A 15,082-nucleotide genomic window follows, 5' to 3' on the forward strand; every position below is an offset into this window, starting at 1 on the left:
AGATGTAAGCTTAAAGTAGATATTTATAATTTTTAATCTAATTGTATAATAATTTAGAGACAAATGAGTGGGTAAAATGATAAGCCATTAGGGAACATGAACTGCACATGATTAGTAATAATTCCCTGGAAGTGAAAATTTTAAATCATGAATAACAGCTTTTAAGTAACTCATTTAATTTCTGATGTCAAGGTTGCTAATAAGCTATCCCACAACCTGTAAAACACTGTTAGAGCTGAGTATTTTCTTGCTGTAAATGTTCTACAGATTGATTGTTAGTGGTAAAACCATTTCCCCACAGATGCAAGCTGTGAGGCATGTGTACCGAACCCAGCATCACACAGCGGCAAAATGCATCCGAGGAGATTCCATGCTTAAAATTATTCTTGTTACTACCATTGGGCTGCGAGTACCTCACATTAACTTAACACAGCACACAGCCCGTACCAACCCCTCTGCCTTTCGTAACAAATGCAATAGGCAATGGCTGCCTAGGCACCTAATGGGCTGCCCAGCTGATACATGCTATAGCAACATGTTCTTACATGGGCAGTTACTGCAGGGATCTGAACTCACGAGAGAAGGACCAGGCCTGCAAGGGCCCCTGAAAGTTCAAGAGTCCTCAAATCATCAGTCATTTGGACTACTTGTGTCAATACCCAACCCTGACATTAACTGTTTCTGAGAGTTCTGACTTCCTTTTAACTCCAATGCATTCACTTCCACATTTTGGGATGATGAATAGAAAAGAAGGTTTCAAAGTGATTCCTGTTGACTGCATTCAGCTCCAGACTTCCTTGATTGCCTTCCAGCATCAACACCATAGACCGTTTTTGATCACACAGATGTGGACAGTTGACACTGTTCTCCTTCCTCGCCATTGCTGATAAGCACAAGTTCCCAGTGGAAAACAGCAGAAGAGATCTGGCTATCAATCAGCATCAGCAGTCTGCTGTTTCTAAAACATGGAAACTAGGACAACCAGACCCTTCTGAGGTAGTGGCTGAGTGATAAAAGATGAGCTGCAGCAATGCTTGACACACCTCTGCGCTACCTCAGTATCCATTCCAGTGTGTGCCAAGCAGCGGTGGCGTCAGTGAGAGGCGTTTTTGCTGCTTATTCTTGCGCAGCAGAGCCAGCACAGCAGTAGCAGCTGAAGTTTTCAGGGCTGGAGCCTCAGTAGAAGGTCCCACTTATATCTTTACCCCAAATCATCATGTCTCTGTAGTTAATCTTTTCCTCACTGATACCTTATCATTTTTGTTAGGAACCACCAAGATATCTTAAAGTAAGATAACATGTGGTATAAGTTTAAGTTGTCTAGGGAACTAACTCTGCACTGTCATATCTGGTCTGGGTAGATAATCACTTGAGATGCAAAAATGAGCTGCTTGAACTTCTCGCTGCAAATACTATTACTTGAATCTGGTATGTCATCTGCCTTGTACAATATTATTGTAAAAACTTATTTCAAAGAAACAGCTTAAGACAATTTCTAAAATGCAGAAATTCCATTTATTATATCGAGAATATTAATTGCAAGAAGTCTTGCAATGCATTCTCTTCACTCTAAGTACAATACAGTACACTGTTCTCCACAATAAGTTACATAAAGGCAAATTTTATGTACATATAAAAAGGATCAGTGCCCAGAACTATTTGCACAGCATATCTGCTATTCAGAAATCAACCATTTAAATCTTTAGTTGCCTTCAGAATTCTTGAAGTAAACTGAATTCATAAACAGATCTTAATTACCTGGTTTGAGAAGGGTTTTCAACTAATTTCTAAGTTCAGTGGAGACCATGCAAATGGTTTAACCACTGAATTAGCATTCTCAGCATTCATTCTATAAACAAATGTATTAAAAATGAGGCATGCCATATGGTAGCATACAAGACAACATGGAGAAAAAAGACCTGCCTGCATTTAAACTGTTTATGCATCCCAAAATACCCACAAGGGAAGTAGCAAAGTAGTAGTGCCATTGTACAAGACCAAAGCATAATTCTGCTTATGCATGCTCAAAAAAAACAACAAAAAAAAACCCCTAAAACCCCCTCAAACTGAAAAAGTGAAGAATAAGGCTACTATGATAATCAGTGGAATGGAAAGCACTGTATGAAGACAGACAGTAATAGCACTTGCTTTTTCAGTCACTGAAACAGTTAAGAGTACATGACTGCCTTTCGAAAACATGTCAGGAAAACGCCAGAAAAGGAAAGCAAAAGGACAATACCGGCATAATAGCAAATGGGCCTCTAATAAATTTATATGGGAATGAAAAGATGGTTCCTCAACTTACAGGACAAGATGTACAGGCAGGGCCTTTGAATAAGGAAGAGTGGGTCCAAAAATCTTTAAATAAATGAGTTTAATATCATAGCTCAGTTTATAGAAGGGATTCTGTGATGTGGCATCTACTGTGGGAAAAGACCAGACCCAGAAACACGCAACTGGAACATTCCCAACTTGTCCGATCCATCACTGAGATAAGAAGGTGGTGTCTCTTTTACAGTGTGAAATGACATTATATGCTAACATTCCACTTCAAAAGATTTTCACCCCCCCCTTCAGATGAATTATTCTACGTTCGACCATATGAATGTCTGTTAATACAGCAAATGCGGCACCAAGCCCTTGCTGTGAAATCAGCAACCTGAACAGCGGGCGTACCAGTCAGCACGTCCCATATACCATTCACGGTGAGATTCTTTTAAACACCTTTCTCTTGTTTCTACAATGGAGTGTAAGTATAGTATCCTTCTAAAGTCACAGTGCAGTGAGCCATACAGACTGAAAATACTCAAGACAACCCAAGAGATAATTTAATTTAATTCTTAAAATAATGCAAACGTAAGAATTGAAATGTACCATGTGGAAAAGTGTTGAGTTGTACATTCTGCTGATTTTTCCAATCGATACTGAAGACACTTTCCTTGAACTACATACACTTTCCAATTTGAGGTGCTTGAACTTGCAAGATATGTAGGTAATAGCATCAGTCAAAGAATTACTCAGTAAACAAATACAAGAACCAAAAACCCCCTAAATTCTTCACTGAAAAAGAGAGGCACTGCATTTTTAAACTGAATTAAGGCTGTAAAATGATGCTGGTTCATTGCGAATTTGAAGTCATCAAATGTCACAGGGATGACATTTAACCCACTGCTTCGCTGTTAGTCCTGTAAGCCTGCTTACGGAGATGAGTCTCGATCTCCTCCCTGAAGACCAGCATCCCAAGGTGCGAGTGAGAGGCCTCATTCATGGCTTTGGACTGGATACACATGCGATACTGCTCTGGAGTGAGTTCGTCTGCACAATGTTTCTCATGCCAGAGGTGAAAGAGACCAGGGACCGGTGTCCTGATCACAATAAGGTCACCATGCAAGTACTTTCTGTACAGGTGAACATCCTCACCACCCCAGCCTTTCACTTCCAAGTCAAAACCTCCTATAAAAACAATATCAGACAATGTTATTTTGGCACACAGGCTAGACGTAAGGCAAAAAAGAGCAACACTCCTTCTGTAACGTATTACCAAATCTGGTACGACATACCAGAAATTCTGGAGCAATTAACTTTAAGTTCTCCATGCAAAAGCATGCCAAATTGAGGGAGAGAAGCTTCAAGCATACCACATCCTTTGCAGTAGAAACTGCCCAGGACACAGATCATGCACTGCTAGTTTCAGAAAGTCTCTTAGAACAGCGTCTCCAAATCGTATTATGCATGACACCCCATGTGACAGCTGCAGAAAACTGTAGGCAAACCTCACTGGCTGTGCTTTTGGGTTATTTTTAGCAATCATAATGGATTTTAGAAGCTGGAAAATGAAGCAGTCATGCACCATATGAAAAGTCCTCTCTAAAAATGCCAGCAATTACTCGATAGGTCACAACTCGAAAAGCTGCATTAAGGAAAGGAACCTGTTCCACCATTTTAAGTTATCTTGCCTTTCCAGGCCCATAGTGAAAATCTACCCAGACTCATGTACAATTTCAAAACTCTAGAATTATGAACTTTTCATTTAGCATATACATACACATGGCAGTATGACTGCTATTAGAGATCAGCCTACATTCAAGCTGTTATATAGCACATAGGGCTATATCATTACACCTTCTGGCAGACTATCTTCAAGAGGGTCTTCTAAATTTAAGCACACCAAGATGTTCTCAGTTTTAACAGCATGCCACAAGGCGGTGCCAAAGCATATTGCTAAAGCTTTGAACAACTCTATTCAAGGACTCAAGCTTATTTAAAAGGAAGAATTTGAATGCTTCTTGTCTATGCTAGTGGTTTACTTCAGGGACATGTTTCTCAAACTTGATTAATTTGCTTCAGACAGTCACAATGTACAAAAAAAAGTAAGATTTTTAGAAGTTCTAGACTGCAATGTTACTAAAAAACATTGTGACTTAACAAACACTTATCAGATGGGACATCAAAATCTAGAAAAACTGATTTATCTCATTGGTATGCTGGGCTTGGGAAAATAGTAAAAGGAATAAATGCATTACTTTCCTGTCATTAAATAAGAACAGAGAATCAATTTTTACACACACAAAACTTCTTTTTTTTTTACAGTTTCATCTTACCAACAGTCAGAAAGTCTGTCCGATATTGACAAGTCATCCCAAACCCAAAATCCCGCCAGAAACCAGAATCCTTCTTGTGTACCTGCAATTTTAAAACAAAATCATTTTGAAATGCAAAACACATTGAAGGAGGTACACTGCACTTGGTTTTGTAGAAAGCTAAGCTCTTCCAAGCTCTCATTTGCTCAGTGCAGGATACAGCATATAACACTTCTGGTATTTGTATGTCATGCACAGATTGCTGATTACCTGCTGTCCACTTTACCCTTTGCCATCCGATTCCAAATACTTACTCTCATTGCAGTTTCCATGTTTACCTTCTGCCACACCACCTCTGTTTTCTATATATCTGCTCAGACCAAGCAGTAAATTTTTGGTAGTCTATTGCCAAATCATCTGATCCCGATACTCCAATTCCTACCCGCTAAGGCCACATTTGTCTCTTCTTGTTCTGGTATGACAAGGAAAGTGAATTTTGTGATTGAAGTCAGCAACCATGAAGTTGTTGGATTCAAATAAGTAAACAGCAGAGTTGTCAGGAGCTCACTCCTCTCACAGCTGCGACTACGTAAGGCCATACGCAAAGCTTCCTTCCTACTTTCAGTAGGTTCCTTGCAAACAACATAGGGGGTGGGGGTTATGATGATTTTCTTTTATTTTAGTAAGGCTGTGTTGCACTCTCCTTTCTCTCCTCCAAGCCTCTCTACCTCAGAAGTCCCAGCTGCGAAACCCCAATTTCATTTATGCGGTCTCTTGAAAGAGAGTCAGGCTGGACACTGACTGTGGCCATTTCATCTTCAGGCCACTGAGATCCAGAAATACAGTACTTTCTTCTTTCTGCTGAGCCCCAAATTATCCTTAAACCTATTCTCTTGATTGTTTGTGGGGTTTATTTGTTTATGATTTTGACTACAAGCTTCCCTACAAGCAGTGTTTCTCATTGCAAAAGCAAGATGAAAGTAGTGCTATAACAGCCAATGGTTCTGGCAGATGCTGGATGGCAAAAGTAAAGCAACAATCTGCACAGACTACAGCTGTCTACAGCATGAAAAAAGCAGCTGACTGAACATCTTTGCCCACATCAAGTTACAAGGCACACCTCCTACAACTACCATTTGGTAGTCAGCAAAGTTAAGTTGATACTGAGGGAAGTTTATCAAGCACCGTTCGCAGGTTTTTTTTCTTTTCACCACTTCTTTGTTTGCTGGAACATAAGATGAAAGTTGCTGCTGTGTTATGCCACTATCCTCCTAAAATACTGTCTTCCCAAGCCAGAATTAAGAAATAGGTCAGAACTACCAACTTCATTTGATTCATAGCACTTCTTTTTTTTAAATCTAGGTAGAACTCCAAGTTTATCTAAGAACGAGTTTTGTACTGTTTCATAAGCTTTTCTTCCAAGTGCTTTGCCCATAATGGAGAAAAGCGTTTAGACACGCACTGCCAAAGGTCATAAGATATCCCAAACAGACTATTAAGTTACACTTAATTTTGTTTTAATACAAAGTACAACTAATTCTATCCAGAATAAATCACGCTGCTTACCAATTGTTGCTCCACAGGGGGTGGTATATCTTGGTTGGCATAGACAATAGCAGGATTATAAAGGCTGAATACCACAGGATAAAAAACCTTTTTCCCTGGAAGTCAAAAGGTAATTGTTACTCACTGTGGGCATAGTTTCTGAAGGCAAGAGGAAACTAGAAATATTCTCTTGATGTAAAATATTAGCTATTAGCCATCTAGTGAAAACAAATAAATACAAGGTCTAACCACTAGGATTTCCTATTTAGGTAGCCCATAACATCTAGTGGGGCAGAGCCCACAGGATTGAAAAAGTATATGTACAGATATTTATACATACTTTACAGCTATACATTTATATACAGTTAAACATATTTATATACATATAAAATATTATCTTATATATTGCAATATCACATTAGATAACAGTGAAAAATCCCTGCAACAATGGTACGCAGTAAAGCTGAAAAATAACCAAGTCTGAGTAACACCTTGCATAGCTTGAGTTTGTCTCTTTCCACAAGAGTTTAAAAGTCTGTACATCCAGGATGTCCTGCAAGAGCATTAAGCATCATGAGTATCCTGATTATGCCTATTACAGAAGCCAGATAAATGTTTCTCAAGGATCTGTTGCACTGCCGGTGGTGCAAAGGTATCGACGACAGCCCACGAGAATACTCAGTACCCTGATTTGGGCATGAATTCTGAACATGTAAGAAGCATTTTCAGATCGCACTTGAAGCAAAGGTGATATACTGTCAGTATGAACTGTCAAGCAGTCTCTCAAACTCCCTTCCTTGTGAAAGCTCACAAGACACTCCTCTCCAAAGTTTTGCCAATTATTTATACAACTCGTTTCATGAAGTGCAGGGACAGAAATGAATGAAAAAGAAAAAAACAGAATCCAAATATCTGGCTTGTAGCAGATTTTCTTGCCTGTTTATTATGTGAAGAAAAAGTATCTATACATTCCAAATTGACATTTGGAGAAAATGGTTTCTGGCTGCAACAAATCTGGAATAAGAGTAAGCATTAAAAAAAAAAAAAAACACAAAAACCAACAAACCCCAAACAAATGTTTGACAGGAAAAGGTCTTAACTAGCATGCTTGTTAACTCAAAAAAAGCTTTATCCTTCTTGGCATAAGCTTGTAGAACAAGCAAGATTCCTACAAAGTTGAGAAAAATGGTCAGAAAATTTCAGAGCTTGGGATGTAAATGTGGAACATTAGCTCAGTCTCTGTAAGGAGCAGATTGTGGAGCTCTACTGAAAACCATTCATATGTGATATGTCTTGGCCATACAAATGTGAGAAGACCTAAACCAAACTTGTTAGAGATTTCAGTATAACAAAAATCATCTTCCACCGTAAGTGCTGCACTGAGTTTTGTTATACAAATGTACATGCAGTCTAATTGTCAAAGCAATTACACTGTCCACCTTTCTTTTAGACAGACAAATCTTAAGAAAATGTGAAAACTGCACTTATTGTACAAAAAAAGATGTGTTCGTAAAACAAGCTACACTAAGGCAAAAGTTACTTCTCAGTCTAAATACTATTGTCTTTTGTGCACAGAGTATTTTTCATTTTCCTAGGTGCATGGTATTGAATAAGCTCCACCATTCAAGTTGGTTTTCTATATGCTCAACACAGGTCAGTTTAGGCCAAATAAGATGACAAGACTCCTTACAGCAACTGTAAAGGAACATACCAGGCTCAGCATTTAAGCGACAACTGTTGAGGAACTCTGCTGTGAAATAAACATCAACATCACAGAAGAACATCAGGACCTCGCCCTTTTCCCAGGCTCTGGCACCCATGTCAAGTCCTCGGCCTCGGTTAAATTCCTCATTCAGAGAGACGAGCGTGTAATTGTGGAAGTTAGTTTCTCTAGAAGAAACAGAGCCAAACCCAAACTAAATCCATGGGGAGAGCAGAAGGGACCATCTATACTTTTTTAGCATTTTACAGTAATTTCATTCTGGAAATTTTTAAAAAAACAGTTATATCAGGATGACAAAAAATATCTGTTCCACTTAGTTGTCTATTATAAGTATCAGAATTTAGACACTGTAACAAGATGGACCTCAGTCTTCCTTCATAACTTCACTTTGCATTTAACCATTCAGACAGATTAAAAAGGCCTTTTGGCAACTGACGTGAATTAAAGTATTCTCTGAAACTACAATGCCATCTAAAATTTGTCCCCACAAACTAACAAGTCCTGACTAACAGAGCAATATCTCTGCCTGCACTACGTCAGAGAGGAGGGCAAACAGAAAGCCAGAGTCCTGGCACCACGAAACTCATGAGGCAAAAAACCATCTATCTGATCAACCTGTTAGCATGACTGAATATTCACTGCAAAACTCACCCCTGTTGTTTTTTGGAATGTCAGATAGAAACCTCAAAGCCACTGCTGTTAGTCTTTTTTGGCCTGTAACTTGATTTTTAGTAGTCTTCAGGAGACTTTTTCAACTTAAGCTGTAAAATGCCAACCAAAAAAATAGGGTACTGTAAATAAAGCTTACTTCTCCTATTAACCTGTAATGGACTATAAAATTATTCTTTTTGTTATTTCATCCTTCTTAAAAACCATTTAAAATGCCAATCAATATTGTTTGTATTGACTGACATTGGATTGACACACTTACCTAGCTACAGATTCTAGGATGCTTTTCACTTCTGATAGTCCATCTTGTCCAAAATACACCACTGTGAGGTGAACACGCTTATCCTGATGAATACACACATCCCTATAAGCACAAAGATAAGCTGATATTAAAAATTACTTGCAACACAACAGAAGCTTCAGGTACTTAAAAGCTATTGCATTTAAAAGTATTAGCAGATCTAAGTATTCTGGTTAGACTTCAACTAGCTTCTAAAGAAAACAAAGAAAAAAGGTTTTCCCCTCTTCTTTCCCCATCTTTCCTATTTGAATCAGAAGGTTCCAACACTGTCTCATTCCAACACCTTATTTTATAAACAGGAGCTCAAAAAAATGGTGTAAATACAGAAATGATGTTCAAGATCACCAGTGTCCAGGCTCACAGTGGCCCTGGCATTTGGTCTAAAAGGGGTTTTCGTGCAGTTTGAGAATCTCTTAAATCCTTTTAGAAGGAATATTTTCTCCGTACAATAGGTTCAATTACAAACATCCCAAAGCAGTTGCACACAACATTGGAATCATTATTTCTGTTGCAAATCCACCAGAACAGAAATTCATTTCTAAAAGGAAACAAAATACTGAAAATCAGCAATATAGCTCACAATATAATCTCATGCACCTACCTAAAGTTTTGCATGAATTGTGCAAATGCCTCAGTTCTTCCAGCAAGAGGGACAATAATGTTAATGATTGATCTAGAAATATCGACCGTTTCACTCTTCACTTTCATGAGGGGTCCAAAAGGTCGGAACAAGGTGACATGCCTGTATTCCATGCCATCCATCTTCTTATAAAACAGCTCATACTGTGTACCTTTATCTCTTTCTGTACGATAATAACCTGAAGAATAAGTCACACAAGTAATTTGTAAAATCAAAGATCTCAGCAATTATATTTCAGAAACGCTGTTTTTCCTCAGAACTATAAAGAAGTGAAAAATAAAGCTTTAGGGGGGGAACCTTCTGTGTTTTTTCTAAAAACAAACAAAAAAAATTCACAAACCACCACCACCAATCATCCTCCTACCCTCTTAGACCAGATCTGAAAAACAATCTCAAACAAACTCCAGCTTCCCCTGCTTCTTAGATAGGTTTTATGGTTCTACGTCAACTTCTCAGGTGGAATTAGATTTGGGTCTTCCCAACAAAAAGGGAATTCAACTATTCGCTATGGAAAGGGATGGTTGAAATCTAATATTGCCTGTTCTTAAGCCCTTCAGTAAGGATCTTCCCCTGAGCCAGTCCACAGTAAAAGCTGAGATCATCTGGCCAGCAATCAACACAACACAAGCTGTGGGCAGAACAAATGACACAGTAACTCACTTGACAAAGCCTGTAAAATCCAAAATGTGATATTAAAAAAAAAAAAAAAAAAATCCATGTGATAAATGCTGGAATGCTTATCAACTGTTTTCACTGCTGACCACTGGCTACAGTGCTCTCTATCCTATAAATAAGGATAGTGGCATTTCACTGTGGCTATGGTCCTTCTAAGGATGTAAGCAAAAGTCCTCTACATAGCTGTAACACAGAGAAAACAATACCACTTCTCTATAAACAAGATTACCTATTTAGAGACATTTTACTCCCAATGGGTAGGGAAATCTATCCCATTCAAAACAAGTATTTAGGTTAGCTGATCACTTTCATTTAAGGACCATCAAGGAAGCAAGTCAACAACCTCTCTAATTTTACACCACAAAGGAAAAGACCAAGACTCATCTATGGCTTTGACTGACCTGAGCTCTGTGTTGGTAATCCTGTATCTATACTAACCTGAGTATGAAATGATGACAGGAATGATCCTCCAACAGAACTGCCCTATGTTCATGCCATCTCAGCTCTCCCCTCTCCCACACAAGGAAAAGTATGTTACAGTGAAGAAACAGAAGCTACACTATAAACCAAACAACATCCAGTTGAGCTGGCCTCACAGACCATTGACAAAGTCAGGAACAGCTGCATATCCCAACATGTGATGAACACACCTGCCTTTACACCATGCAACCAGTGTTCTTCCCTTCACTTGGATGGCCTGAATCACCTCTTCTCCTGCAAGCCAGCCTCCAGGGCAGTTACTGCAGCGCACTTCTGAAATCCTCTCCCAGCCTCCCACCCACAAAGAAAGTGGCAGGGAGTGAGATAGACAAACTGTTCTGGTGACACAGAGGGTTGTCTTGTGCTCAGTATTGATACTGTCCTTTTTGTTACTGTCTTTTTTGCAACTGAAATCAGGAAGGCTCAAGGTATGTGAAGGGAGCAGCCCTCAAAGAGCAGCTTGGTTTTGTCTGTCTATCTCAGGAACTAGAAGGAAGTGATCTTACAGGTGTGTACACCACCTTGCCTCAACCTTTTTCCTCTATACCCCAGGCTCCCTTCACAAAGAGTCCTTTCCCTAAATCTACCTAACTCCTTCCGTGTTCCTCTGCTCTACCTTCCCTCCCCAAACGCAGTTGCATTCACTGATGTCCCCTCCTTCTGCCCCTGTCCTCTATCTGCCCTCTCAGTCTCTCTCTTACAGCAAGCTCCCTATTCTCCTCCAACATTCAGGTCTTTCTTGTGGGCAAGCATGTGCATTGGCAGACCTGAGCACAAACGTGGATGACCACCACACAGGGTCTGTGGGAGACGGAGCATAGCAGAACAAGCTGGTGCCATCACACTGTTAAGTTAATGGCAACTCAATCTAACCTTTCAACTTAAATGCTTTCCACCCTTTGAACAAAGATTTGCAATGCATTCCTTTAAGAGACAGAAATCCATTTACTCCTTTGAACACAGAGCTGCATAAAATATGCACCACATTTTAATGCTCTGGAAAAGCATGACAGTTTCAAATCAGTATTAATTACAAGTACTGAAAAGGGTGTTTCAGTCAAACAATGAAAGTCCACAGTGTTGACTGTTAGAAGCAGAAAAAGATCTTAAATCTCTTTCAGTCCTTTTCCACTCCAACCCTTCGTGCTGCATAGTCCAGGGCTGCAGCTTGAAAATAGCTTCTTGGTTATGGGAGCAGCTGATGCACCACAGAGTTTGCACACCACAGAGTATGTGCCCCTCGAGTTATTCTTGCTATGAACTAACCTCCACAGGTAATCTACTAATTTGAATACCTTCATGCGATTAAAGCTCCCATACACAGAAGCCAGAATTGAGACAGCCAGAAAAAGAACCCACATCTGTTTTACTTCTTAGTGTATTCAGGTTTTAACACTTGGGACTGACTCATGTAATGAAAACTGCTATCTCACCTTCCCACTAGCATACACTGGCTGCCGTCCAAAATAGAGCTCTATAAGCAAAGAGGTAAAAAGCAGCAGAAATAATTTAACAGCTGTTATTCCTGGTCTATGAACCTTTACTCCCTTTGCAGAAGTTCTGTTTCTCAAACAAATTAAATCTAGGAATACTGAGGATCAATTACTATCAAAGCCAAAAAGCTGTTCTTCTATTGCCTCGACTGCTATTACTTGTTTTACAGCTACCAAAAAAGCTACCATGAAAGTGCTTGGTCTATGGAATTTAAGACATATGTCCTATTTTTTTTTTTTTTTGCGTATTAAAATTCTCCATTGCAGGACACTGGCCAGTTTCTGGTCTTATGCAGGACATACTAAAGGGGATGTTTGCGTGACAAACAGTCCACACTGTTCTATGGATGGCAAGGACTCTGGAAGAGTTTTGACTTTGAGCTTGCAGCATTGGGATAAACAATTTTTACACGCCAAGGATGGGTGGGGAGTCTTCCCTCGAGATTCAGACCTAAAGACAGTTTCCAGCCTTTCCCCAGTTCCAACTGGAAAAACAAAAGCAAGAGAAATGGACCCAAACAGCAGCACTCAAAATCTGGCAGACATTCAATAACAAAACCTTAATTATCAATTAGCTAATCTCTAATAAACTTCTGAAAATATGCTGATGCTTCAGTTTTCCAAAGGTTAAATTTAAATGTCTATCCAATAGAAAAGCTTTTAATCTCTTGATAAAATAAACCCGTTACAGTGATAAATGCAATCCAAATAAACCAGTTCGTTAAGTACAGATGTCCGTGAAGGCTCCCCGATAAGTTTTGCATCACCATTCAAGGCTAATGTCACAGGCTTCTGAAGAAAGGGAACAGACAGAGGCGATACTATTATGTTCTTCCCATCTTACTTATCCTCTGTTTCTCAATATTATCAAACATTGATCTCAAAGAAATATATTTTTAATCCTGGACTATCTTAGAATGCCCAATTCAGCAATTAGGTTCATAGTAGCCCTAGACCCCATTGTTTGTGAAAATATGTAATATTGCAACTTTTATCTTCTCTAGGGATACTCTTCACCCAAGGGAAATACCATACTCCTGTTTCTCATACGCTTAGATCTAATGGAAATGTTAAGAAAAAAAACTTCCAAGTGTTTCTCAAACAGCAACTGCAGAACAAGGCTTTTTTTTTTTTTTAATGTCAGCTTTTTGTTCTGTTAATATTAGAATTCTGGCAGTTTCATTCTAAGTTGCAGCAAAGCAAACAGAGCCCTACAGAGCTGAGAAACTTGCTGGTTTTCTCTTCATCAGCAGAGCAAGTCAGCTGAGCCTTGTGAAAAATAATCTGGAGCTTTCAGAAAGTATCTTTGTAGTTGCAACGCACACTTGCAAATCTTTTTTTTACTTGCTGTTATTGCTCAAAGCCTGCCAATAGCAGTGATGGGGCTGTGGCAGCTCTGCCTAATCACAACTCCAAAACAGATTTGGATCCTTACTTTGTCGTGCAACACTACAAAAATAACATCAGTTTGGATAGCACTTGAGCAGGTCGCTCCCTATCGTGGATACAGCTTCCTTGCATCACTGGTAGAAGTCAGAATATCTTCATGTAGAGACTACAGAGGCTGAGCATGCAGCAAAGGAGCTGCATGAACAGTTAAATTGAGGGCACAGAGCAGAAAAACAGAGCAGAGACAATAAAGCTAGTATCCATCAGCACATATTTTTAAGTTTTTTGGCCTATGCAGTGCTAGAGTAATAAAAATCAGTAGATTCAGACTACCATGTATTATTGAATAATTAAGTGTACTTTTTCAGAAAAGTTTATTTAGGAAATTTCTATTTATAAAATAGACAAATTTAAATACACAGAAGGCAGATTAATTTTAAATTCATGTCATTAGTCTTTGTTGTCACAAGTGACTCCAATATAGGTAAATCCTAAAATACAGTAAGAAAAAAAATTCTCGATGCTTTTACAAATCAAGACAGTGATATTTCACTGACTGAGTGTCAGAGGCAACATAAATGCTGGGGAAGAACTTCAGACACATTCAGTGGAGAAGAAGAAATACCACTAGGTAAAACTGTCTACAAGAAAAGAGATTCTAAACTTATTTAAGCAGCCACCAAATTCTCTAAGGATTTACTAATACACCTGAAAGTACATACTACAAAGGATTACATAGTTCAAGGTTTAGTCTAGTATTTCACAAGTCTAGGAAAAAGCTGAAATAATTCCCAGAACCACACATTTACCTATATGAAAATTTAGCCTGTTGAGGTAGGAAGCTAGAACGCTTCTAGAATAAAAATGCCTGTTTCTAGTTTAGCTTGTAATTGTGGCACAGTTTTGTGGGTAAGTTTCTGTAGATAGATACACGTAAGTTTTGAGAAAAAATTCCTGCAAGTCAGAACAAAAGAAAAATCAGTTTATCTATATTAAGCACAAAATATGATGGTTATGTATTAACTAATGCAGTATTAAGTTTTCTCTTTTGCCCCAGAACCCCAGAAAAATAATCCACACACCAAGTTTTTCAGCCTCCTGTTCCAAATTGCATAAAACTCTAGTCTTAGTCCTAAATCACTTACTACTAAATAATCTATTAGCAATTGAAGAGGATACAGAACTTAAACTATTTGTTTTAACTCAAGCTGACATTAACAAACTCTCTCTCTAAATGAGCAATGCTAATCCAGCAACAATTTAGTTGTGCTCTTAGGACAGTTACAGGACCTGTTGTGACTTCAGTAGATACACCAAGTCTGCCATGAAACTTGAACCCACCAGTTTATGATAGCTTAAGGTAGCAGTATTTCCTAAATGGAAAGCTTTCCAACTGGACTTCCATCAAACGAGGATACACAAACTGACAATAGAGGTAGCGTGCTAGAGCCCAGTCACAGGGCTGCAGGGCGAGGGACCTGCAGGTACCACGACCGGCTGGTTCCATTTCTCACCTCTAAGTTTTGAAACAGTAGGAAAAAAAGGGTGTTAATATTCAGATGCAGCCTTTTTTGCTGGCCCAGTGTC

At 38.9% G+C, this 15,082-nt stretch overlaps 1 protein-coding gene across 3 annotated transcripts in view; it reads right to left on the bottom strand.

Annotated features, from left to right (window-relative positions):
* Positions 1-1,492: 1,492 nt before the first annotated feature.
* The window catches only part of CSGALNACT2 (chondroitin sulfate N-acetylgalactosaminyltransferase 2), a 34,620-nt gene continuing 21,030 nt past the window's right edge, over positions 1,493-15,082 (bottom strand). For 2 of the 3 annotated variants that reach the window (XM_068398384.1, XM_068398385.1), the window contains exons 4-9: positions 9,420-9,636; positions 8,780-8,881; positions 7,837-8,015; positions 6,147-6,241; positions 4,602-4,683; positions 1,493-3,453 (exon numbers count right to left, since the gene is read on the bottom strand). In XM_068398384.1, the coding sequence (XP_068254485.1) occupies positions 3,161-3,453; positions 4,602-4,683; positions 6,147-6,241; positions 7,837-8,015; positions 8,780-8,881; positions 9,420-9,636 (968 nt within the window). In that variant the 3' untranslated portion in view covers positions 1,493-3,160. Of the gene's footprint in view, positions 3,454-4,601; positions 4,684-6,146; positions 6,242-7,836; positions 8,016-8,568; positions 8,610-8,779; positions 8,882-9,419; positions 9,637-15,082 lie in introns of those variants that run through there. The other variant, XM_068398386.1, reaches the window with a different exon arrangement.

The sequence above is a fragment of the Nyctibius grandis genome, chromosome 4 (assembly GCF_013368605.1).
Source record: "Nyctibius grandis isolate bNycGra1 chromosome 4, bNycGra1.pri, whole genome shotgun sequence".
Lineage (NCBI taxonomy): Eukaryota > Metazoa > Chordata > Aves > Nyctibiiformes > Nyctibiidae > Nyctibius > Nyctibius grandis.